Source organism: Mirounga angustirostris, unplaced genomic scaffold, assembly GCF_029215605.1.
Source record: "Mirounga angustirostris isolate CCGP_5_RB_7025 unplaced genomic scaffold, mMirAng1.0.hap1 SCAF_3, whole genome shotgun sequence".
NCBI classification, from domain to species: Eukaryota; Metazoa; Chordata; class Mammalia; order Carnivora; family Phocidae; genus Mirounga; species Mirounga angustirostris.
Window position 1 is genome coordinate 65,398,370 of NW_026991711.1, and position 10,591 is coordinate 65,408,960.

The following is a 10,591-nucleotide window of genomic DNA, read 5'->3' on the forward strand; positions in this document are numbered from 1 at the left end:
ATAATATTTCTGTGTGTGTGTGCATTTATATATCTATACCAATCACATTTTCTTTATCCATTTATCCATCAGTGGATACTCAGGTTGTTCTTGGCTCTTGTCAATAATGCTGCAATGAACATAGAGGTGCCTATATCTTTTTGAGTTAGTATTTTCTTTTTTTTTTTTTTTTTGGATAAATACCCAGAGATAGGATTGCTGGATCATATAGTAGCACTATTTTAATTTTTTTGAGGAACCTGCATACTGTTTTCCATAGTGGGTACATCAATTTACATTCCCACCAACAGGGCACAAGTACATATCCTCACCAACACTTATTATTTCTTGTCTTTTTGGTAATAGCCATTCTAATGGGTGTGAGGTAATATCTTGTGGTTTTGATTTACATTTCCCTAATGATTAATGATGTTGGGCATCTTTTCATGTACCACCCATTGGCCATTTCTATGTCTTCTTTGGAAAAATTCCTATTTAGATCCTCTGTCCATGTTTAAATCAGTTTGTTTCTTTGCTATTGACTTATAGGAGTTCTTATATATTTTGGATATTAACCCCTTATCAGATATGTGACTTGAAAATATTTTCTCCCATCCCATAGGTTTCCTTTTCATTTGGTTGAGGGTTTCCTTTGCTGTGGAGAAGCTTTTTGGTTTGATATTATAGTCCCACATGTTTATTTTTGCTTTTGTTGCCTTTGCTTTTGTGTCAAATCTAAAAAATCATCTCCAGGACACCCTGTTTTCTTCTAGGAGTTCTATGGTTTCAGGTTTTATGTTTAAGTCTTTAATCTATTTTGAATTAATTTTTGTGTATGGTATAAGATAGGCATCCAGCTTCATTCTTTTGCATGTGACTGTCCAGTAGAAATCTCATCTTACTGACAGATGAGAAGCACATTGGTGGCTTTATTACATGAATAGAACCTAAAAGAAAGGGAAGTACTCAAATTAATTGAGCACTAACTATGTACTGAGCATTTAACATATTAAACTTTTACCTCCTTCACATCTTTGCTTAAATTGCTTAAATGTCACCTTCTCAGTGAGTCTCAACCCCTCAATTAAAACTGCATACTCCTTTCTAGCATCACATAATGCATGGGACTTCTTATCCACTTTCTCTACTGTATTTTTTTCATAGCACTTATTTCCTTCTAATATTCTTTATTTGGATATGTTCTTATGGCCTGTCTTCTCCCACTAAAATATCAACTCCATGAAGACAGAGAATTTTTTTTTTTAAGATTTTATTTATTTGACAGAGAGAGACACAGCGAGAGAGGGAACACAAGCAGGGGGAGTGGGAGAGGGAAAAGCAGGCTTCCCGCGGAGCAGGGAGCCCGATGTGGGACTCGATCCCAGGACCCTGGGATCATGACCTGAACTGAAGGCAGACGCTTAACAACTGAGCCACCCAGGCTCCCCAGACAGGGATTTTTTTTTTTTTTTTTTTTTTGCCTCTTTTGTTCATTGCTGTATTTCTAGTACCTAGAGCACTGACCAGCCTGCAGTTGGTACTCAAGAAACCTTCACTATATGAATATTCCTTGTGCAACAGATATTTCAAATTTGAGGCATTTTTGCTATTTGTGTTATAAAGTCTAGGCATGCCCATGTACTTGTAGAAATAAGAAGATGGAAAAAAGCAGAGCCAGAGTAAAAGAACACAACTACCAGTTTGTGACTTTTCTATTCCTAAAGGTTACTCTTCACTGAGAAACCAGTAAAGAACTGAGCTCCTAATCTTCATGTTGAATGCTAGGTGACAGGACACCCTGACCTCTCTCTTCATTGCCTGAGTCTGAGGTCACTCTTGTGCTTAGTTCCTCGAAGGGATTCCACTCGCTTACCTCAGCACCTTCTCTGTGCTGGGAATGTCCTTTACATCCTCTACCTGTGGAACTCCCCATTCATCACTTAGTTCTCAGCTGTAACGTCCCTGCTTGAAAGATGGGGCCACGAGGACAAACAAGATGCATTCTTGTTCTTACGGAGCTGGCAAATCAGTAGCAGAGAGGGTCACAAAAGCAAAATACAATTCCTATAGTACTTTAAATACTGTAGTAGAGGCACTGTGCATAATATGCAGACATAGTAAATGCTGCAGGAACAAATGATGTTACTAGGAATGGTGACTAAAGTCAAAAATAGAATATAGCTCTCCTTGTTCTAAAGTCAAATAAGCTTCAGGGTGTTTTATTAGTCAATTTAGACTTTTCTCCAGATTTGGGGCAAAGGAGAGGAAAAGCAAAAAAGGGTAGCCATGAGCCATGGTTAATCTACTTCAAGTAGTTGTGGCTGAATATCACCCAGAACGATTAAATCAGCACAGATTAAATCAGAAAGAGGTTGGGCCACAGGCATATGCCTGTCAACGTTACTTCTTGAACATATAGTGCTTACTTTTGCATTCTCACTGTTTATATTCTGCAGAAACTCTGAAACACTGTTTTCCTGGTGGTAAGTTCTGGCCTCTCTGTGCCCCAGCATGTCTTGGTTTTCATCACCTCAGGCAGCTGCTCCTGGGAAGACACAGATACACCAGGATCGTAGACCGTGTTCAGCCTGGGGAAGACCTTGAAGGTCATTGAGTCAGACCCCTCCCCCATTTTAATTTTATTTATATATAGTTTTCTGTTTGGAAAGCAATATTAATCCTTCACTAGCCCAGCTACGATAATCACTGTTCATTTTTAATGTATTTCCTTCAAGTCTTTTTCTATGTATATTTTTCTACAGTAGTACTCATATTGGACATCCAATTTTGTTGTCTTCTTCTTTTACTTAACATTGTGTCATATATACTTTAATTTTTTCTTATGCAGCCCTTACCACCATTTTAATGGTTCTAGTGGTTTATCAAATAATTTCTAGAAAAATCTTCTTAACCATCCTCCAATTGCTACATTTAGTGTTTGTAGTTTTGTGGGGAAAGCAATTCTATATATACTATGAAAGGAAATATTTCACCATACATAGATTTTTCTATATTTTGGACTTTTCCTTAGGCTAGATACCTGAAGTGTGTGATGAATGAGTTTGAGAATGTGAGCACATATATAGCTCATAATGCAGGTTGCCAACTTGTTTTAGAAAGAGCACTGGAACTGTTGATATCAGTTAAGTCTTCCAATGTCACTGTCACCACCTAGGTCAGTAAATTGAAGGCTGGATAAGTGAAATGACCACCCAAGGTCACCAGTGTCTGATCATGTCTGGTTTGTAACACAGAAGCACTGATCTAGTTCAGTGTTTAGATTAGGTTACCTTTACCTGTCTTTTCCATAAATCTCTGTACATATTTGCTGAAATGATTTTTCACAAATATTCTAGATACATTTGTATGTAAAGTGGACATAAAATTTCTTTACTTTCATTATTATTAATGTCCAATAGAAAATAAGTAGTTATTCACAGTGTTATTTCAGATTACATTGATAACATTCATAATATATTTTTATATCTTTTTCTGCCTTCTAGTTACTGTACAGAATATAGATATATAATTATACAACCCATGTCATTGATAGAAAATCGACCAAACTTTATTTGTGACTGAATAGAGTTCTACTTTCTTTTTCTTCCTTCTCCTCCTTCTTCTTCCTCCTTGCTTCGTAGGGATCATCGGGATGGTCACGATTTTGATTATGATGAAAGCCACACACAGGCACACACAAACACACACACACAGGCACAGAGATCTGGTGCTCCTTGAAAATCTGTCTTCTGATAACGCACTAACACTGATTCATAGTATGTGTATTGTGCTAACTGCCACTACTAAAAAGTTGACTGTGTTTTTCCATCAGCATTGGAGTATAAGAGTAGTATAAGCTTGTAACATGAGGAGATGAAATAGAAGACAATTTATTTCAAATACAGTAATTCCAAGTTACAGAGTTGTGAATACTGATGGATATTTGTTTTCTTTTTTATGAAAGGTCAGTCCAGCTCCACTTCAGAGAATGCAATTGGTGATATGTATAAAACTCGAATTCCCAGCAAAGCTCTCTCCCTTAATTCCTTCCATGCTGTCAGATACTATTCTAAAGTCATCCCTTCCTATGATGCAGCTGCTGTAACAAATCAGAACATTTCAGTTCATTTTCCATCAGCTGTGCCCAGAGTCTCAAAGTTTCTTCCTCAGCACTGCAATTCTGTGCTGGGCCAGACGTGCGCAACGCATCCCAACTGTCTGGTAAGTCTGCTGGGGTCTTAGGTCAGACGGATTGTTTCATTCCAACCATCAGGGGCCCCTGGCTGGCATTGTGTTGCTCATACTCTGGTCAGAAGTCTCTTAGACTGGGACCAGGTGCGCTTAACCCAGGCTTGAATTCCCCATGCTGCAGGACTGGTATCTAGATATCCAGGATCAGTGAATCTGGATGTGGCACTGCTGGTATGACCTTAAGTGGCCAGATGGAACCTGATTTCCTCTAGAGCCCCTCCCTTTAGCCCTTCTCCTTCTAGGATGCCACATCCCACCTCACCAGCCTCACCCTCCCCTGGCCCCTAACTGCCTGCTTCTTTATCTCTTTGGCTGGCAACAGCAACCATACTCTGTGAAAATCTGATCTTCCAACACCAACTAGGCTGATTTCAGATCCCAGACGTCCTCTTTTCACAGATATTTATGGAGCATCCTCTCTGTTCTAGCAGTGTGCTAAGCACCAAGAAGGAAGTGTATAAATAGACGGGATCCCTGCCTTAGTGTCATAGGGAAGTAGACATAGAAGCTAGAAATTGTGATCCACACTGGGGCATGTAGGAGGAGCACCCTAGTATTTGTAGTATAATCTAGAAGAAATACTGGAAGAAATACTACCTAAGCTGAGATCCGAAGAATAAGAATTAGCCCAGTAGAGTGGTCAGGAGTTGGAAGCGAACAGGGCAATAGCAATCTAGGCAGATGGATCAGTATATATCAACAGTGGTATCTTTTTTTTTTTTTTTTTTGGAAGAACTGTCCCGTTCTAGAAGAAGACCCAAACCAGCCTGGCCTGTTTTAAATGGACTTCTGATAACCTTACCATAGTTGCTAATACTTTTGCATATTAATAATAGCTAACATGTTTAACTCAATAAGTAATGTGCCAAATACTCTGTGTGCTTAATGTGGATGATCTAATGAATCCCTGGAATAATCCTTTGAGGTAGGTGCTACTATTATTTTCCATATGACATCTATAAAATGGGAATAATAGTGACCTTCCCAAAAAATATTTATGAGAAAAATATTTTAAAAACAGTTACAAAGAAATTTTGAAATATGAATTATCTACATCTATAATACTGTTGCTAACGATCATCAGTATCCCAACAGGAAAACCAGGGTAAATGAAAAAGAGATTGTTTATTGTTCACCTACACTTCTGTGTGTAGTTTTTGTTGGTGAATTGTTGTAAGACAATAATTACTTTTAATAACAATAAATAATACATTTTTAATGGGTTTTTTCACCTGAAGATTTCATATGGTTTTATAAATCATTTCATATTGCTTTAAGACATAGGAACTCTATTTGTGACATTATGAGTAAGAACAGGCCAAGATTCAATTAATGTGGTTTTCTTTCCCCTTTGCAGCAACAGTTTTGGGCATATTAATAGCACATGTTTGAAATTCACACTCTAGACCACCTATTGGGTGCAGTTTGACAATACAGGAAGAATGGAACAAAGAATGATCTTGAAAGCTACACCCAGAGACCTAATATCAAAAGAACTTGCTCTGTATGGCTTCTGATAAATGTGCTAAAAGCTTCTGCAGACGGATAGCAAAAGTGCTAGCCACCCGCTTTCACTTGTCTTCATATATACTTGGATCTCCCTAGCCAGAGCACTACAAGGACAAATGGCCTGGTGACCTAGACTTTTTTTTTTTTTTCCTCACGAAAGATTCCACAATTTATGATCCACTTGATAAAATGATAAGATTAGGAAGGTGCTTTGATACTCTGGCATCACTGAGTATAGATGTTGCAACCTGATTCTTATTTTTAGTATCACTGTGAATTACTGTCACTCATTTCTAGGTGTTATCTTTCTAGATCTGACATTTTAGAGTGCTTCCTTCATTATTCACCATCCAATCGTAGATATCTTAGTTTGAGAGAGGTGTTTACCTCCTCGCTTGACTCCGAATGCATAAATTGATGTGTTTGTTTCTGTATTTCATAATCCCTTGAGTGAAATGGTAGCTAATAGGTAGATTTTCCTTTCTGGATCTTCAGTTACAGCCTAACAGGTCTTTCTTTGTTTTTCATCTCCTCCTCCCTACCAATATTAGGAAAGACTGCTGAAAATAAGGGGAGAAAAATATTTGTTTTATATTTCACCGGAATGTTCTTATGCATAATATAAGTTTTATTGTTAAAGAAAATATTCAATTTTTGACCCTGAAAATGGTAACCTGTTTTTGTTTTGTTTAATAAATATGTGTTCCCTCTTTTAGTAGTACAATGTAGGGAATTTAATTTTACTTTTTGAAAAGTAAGATTTTTGAAAAGTTTAAAAATTACTTTCGGCATAGCCTAATTTTTATGTTAAAATTGTGTAACTTTTCTTTGAGGATGCCATGATGATGGAACCTGTGATGTTTGAAAAACTTTATAAAGGAACTAAAAGTTTCCAACTAAGATTCTATGCTTATTATTACAAATGTGTGCCCGACTCACTTGCTTTTAGGAGTGATTGCTTTGACATTGTAAGAGAACCTGTTAAGGTATTTTGGGCACTCAGGACTACTTCCTGTGTTTACAACTGGTCTTAATTGTTACTGGGACTTTTACTTTGCATCAGGATTTCCCTAGGTGCACATGAGGATCTTGAGAGACAGTCTGTGGCTAGGAACTCAACAGAAGACCTGAGGAGTGCAAGCCATACATCCTGGCTCCTTGCTGCTCTCAGTCCCCTTTTCCTTTCAACATGAAGAGCAAGGCTACTAGATCCATTGTTAAAGCTCTGTTTTTTCCAGTGCTGCTTCCCATGATCCTGAACTTCATGCAGGTGTCCAAATTTGTTTCTAAATTATGCTCTTCCAAGTAAGTTCGACTCTCAGCCTAGGAGGAAGAGTTAGTTGAGCCTTAGCCCATAAAAAAAGAGCAGGTTTTTCCTTTGTAGAATCAACTTGGCTGGTCGTGAGACAGTGGCAGTGTTATTTTTACAATGAAAAAGGTGCAAGGAGTTTGCCTAGAAAAAGTGACAGCTTGCAGGTTTCACACTGGTGATATAACAGACATTGTCCCTGTTTGAACAAGGAGGAAGGGCAGAAGCAAACATTTATTGAGCCCTTTCTGTGGCCCAGGGAAATTATTAGACTTTTTCTTGAGGAGAAAGACTTAGTCTACCTCACTTCTATATTCTCAATGTCAGCCATCTTGCTGGATGGATGGATGGAGGCACAGGAGCTTGGATGTGGAGCCAAGAGATATAAGGGTCTGAACTTGAGTAATGGCTATGAGAAAGGAAAGCAAGAGACATAGTCAAGCACTTAGGAACCCGTTTGAAGTAAAGACAAATGGGAGAATGAAAGCTGATGTTTAGCCATCACTATAGTTTTCATTAATAGTTTATCAGTCTGTTTACATCTATTTCCTTCCCCTCTTTTCTAATATATGAGTTAGGTGGTCTCCCAGCATGGCAGAAACGACAGTACTTGGTAATGTTTATAAACACAACTATTGTGTGTTTAAAGGAGAACACTCAAATGTTGAATAACTCAAGAATTATCCAGTCATGTATTAATTTGTTCAGCAACTATTTATTTGAGAGGCATTGTTTTAAATGCTGGGAACACAACTGTACGTGAGGCATAGTCTTTTTTACCTTCTATATCCAGGAGCTTAGAGTCTACTGGGAGAGACAGGTAAAACAGAATTATGGTGGAGTTTGGTGGGTGTTATGACAGGGGAAAATATAAGGTACTACTGGGTACCTATAAGCATCAGACATCCATTCAGGGGACTCATGGGAGGCTTTTGAGGATAGTACCATCTAAGATATCCTCCTCTCTGAAGTACTTGCCTCCTAATGTTGTGGTGAAGGTTAAACGAGATATGTGTACAAGTCCCTAAAACAATGCCCTGGCATATACAAAGCATTCAATACCGGGTTGTGATAATTGTGGTGATAATGATTAAGCTGAGATTTTAAGAACCAGGAGGCATAGCTAAGCCAAATGGCGGAGATGTGGGGACTAGTGAGGGAGATGAGTTTTCAGGCAGTGAGAACTGCTTTTGCAAAGGTACCAAGGAAAGGATTGCATAGCACAAATGGAGGAGTAAAGGAAATTCCACAGGGCTGTTCATGGAGTTCAGGTGTGGGATGGAGAAAGAATGGAGCAAAGAGGACAGCCAAGGGCCATGTGATACTGCCTTGATTGAACTTACCATGGTGCTCACTGCGTCATGATATTGACATAATCAGATTTTCATTTTAGAATCACTGCTCTGGCTTCAGTGAATTAAAGGCAGAATGAATTGAAGGGGGCTAAAACCACTTGGGGGAAGGAGGTGGCTATTTAGTAATTCAGGCAAGAGATGGCCAGAAATAAGTCATTGGCAGTGGGAATGAAGAGAAGTAGACAAATCTGATTAATGTTAAGGGGGCAGAGTTAGCAAGACTTGGTAGATGTTCCAGTATGGGGGTTGTGAAGAAGTAAGGCTAACACCTAGGTTTCTGGACAGGTAGTACCGATGGCCACTGAGGGAACACAGGGAAAGAACATTTGGAGATCTGGTGCTGGAAGATGACAGTTGTATGTGGGGACATGTTGTGTGTAGGGTATCCGCATGGAGGTAGCCAAGAGGCATTCAGATTTGAGTAGCAGAGGTGGGAGATCTGGATGAGAGATGATGTGGTCTGCAGAGTCATCACCCTGGGATGGGGGAATGTTAAAGTTGGGGATTCAAACATTAAATGGTGGGATTGGCCTGGATGACTCATAAAGGCCTTCTAACCCTGCAATTCTATTATAATTCATCATAAGGAGTCACTCGGGCAGGCCCATGGTGTTTCATGGCGTTTTAAGTTACCAGAGATTCGAGATGCTCTGGTAAAACCCTTAAAGGCAGAGGGCACAACTTGCCAGTGGCAGCTGTGTTTGCTGGTTGTTTTTTGAATTGTGGGAAGTTTCTCTGAATCTCTCAGTTCTGAAAAATTCAAACCTAGTTTGAATATTGCCTAGTATTCAGGCAATACTAGGTCTATTTCTAGTGTGACAAAATAGCAACCAACCGCTCAGGTAGGTAGTGCCTACCCCTCTTTGTGGGGCATCAGTTTTACTCTGGTCATTTCCCACCTAGCTTGCCTCATTCATTGAAATGACTCACCTGGTCTCTGTAGGTATTCTGGTGTGACTCCCATATACGGAAATCACTTTGGGGAAGGGATGGGGGTGGGGCACAGCATGTTAAAATTCAGATTCCCAGGCCATACCCCACAGGGTCAAATTGGTAGACTTAGCTGGGCTAACACTCGGGAATCCACATTTTAACACGGCCAGATGTGTTGTGGGTATCTGATTATCCTACTTAAAAACCCAAAGTACACAGGGACACCTAGGTGGCTCAGTCAGTTAAGCGTCAGACTTTAGATTTCAGCTCAGGTCAGGATCTCAGGGTGGTGAGATTGAGCCCTGTGTTGGGCTCTGTGCTGGGTGTGGAGCCTGCTTGGGATTCTCTCTCTCCCTCTGCCCCACCCCCCAACTTGTGCACACACTCTCTTTCTCTTGTCTGTCTCTAAAAAAAGAAAGAAAGAGAAAGAAAGAAAAAACAAAAAACCCAATGCACATAAATGGATGCAGATACTCATAGAGGATACATAAACAGAATAGACAGAGAGTAAAACCATACATCACTGACTTCCAAACCTGGCCGTGCATCATAAGCACTTGTAGATTTATGAAAACTATACATATCAGGACTCCTGTCCCATTCCTGTCAGAATGATTCTGATAGGCAGCCAGGTCTGAGAGCCACTGTTAGATTTATAACCTGCTGATCACATGTATGTTAAGGGCTGATGTCAAGAGGTGAAGCGTGAGGAGCATAGCTCTCCTAAACTAGACAGGTCAGCATTGAGAGAATAATTACTTCCACACTCGTTGATTAAGAAAGGTTTTGCTGAGGAGGTGAGTTTCAGATAATTAGGTAAAAACATTTCATGCCCAGAGTATAGCTGTGGGAAAACTCAAACATTCGAGAGCAGACCCAGAGAGTTTTGAGTAAGTATAACTATGAAGAGTGAAAACAAAAAAAAAAAGTAAGGGAGGCTTTTGCTCCCTTTGGTTCATATTGATGACAGTGGAAACTGCTTACATGAAGGCAGGTGCTTTCTCATTTTTATTAAATCTTTCACATTTTATAAAATTACTCTAAAGCTATTGTTAAAACCAGAATGCCACTTTTGCAAAATAATATTGGAAAACATGTCATTTCTTTGAATACTCGACATTGACATATCATAAAATCTTGAGGCCAGAATCCGTCAATTTTCTGTGCAACTTTTGGGCACACCATTGGTTTTCTCTTTTTCCTTCTGCCAGTCTCCCTGTTACATGGAATAAGGAAGCCGGAAGCCCACGGATCA

General features: G+C 39.3%; 1 protein-coding gene across 1 annotated transcript in view; it reads left to right on the top strand.

Moving 5' to 3' along the window:
- The window catches only part of SOHLH2 (spermatogenesis and oogenesis specific basic helix-loop-helix 2), a 51,346-nt gene extending 44,818 nt beyond the window's left edge, over positions 1-6,528 (top strand). The window contains exons 10-11 of the mRNA XM_064586199.1: positions 3,944-4,200; positions 5,588-6,528. Of these exons, the coding sequence (XP_064442269.1) occupies positions 3,944-4,200; positions 5,588-5,608 (278 nt within the window). The 3' untranslated portion in view covers positions 5,609-6,528. The remainder of the gene's footprint in view (positions 1-3,943; positions 4,201-5,587) is intronic.
- Positions 6,529-10,591: the final 4,063 nt, after the last annotated feature.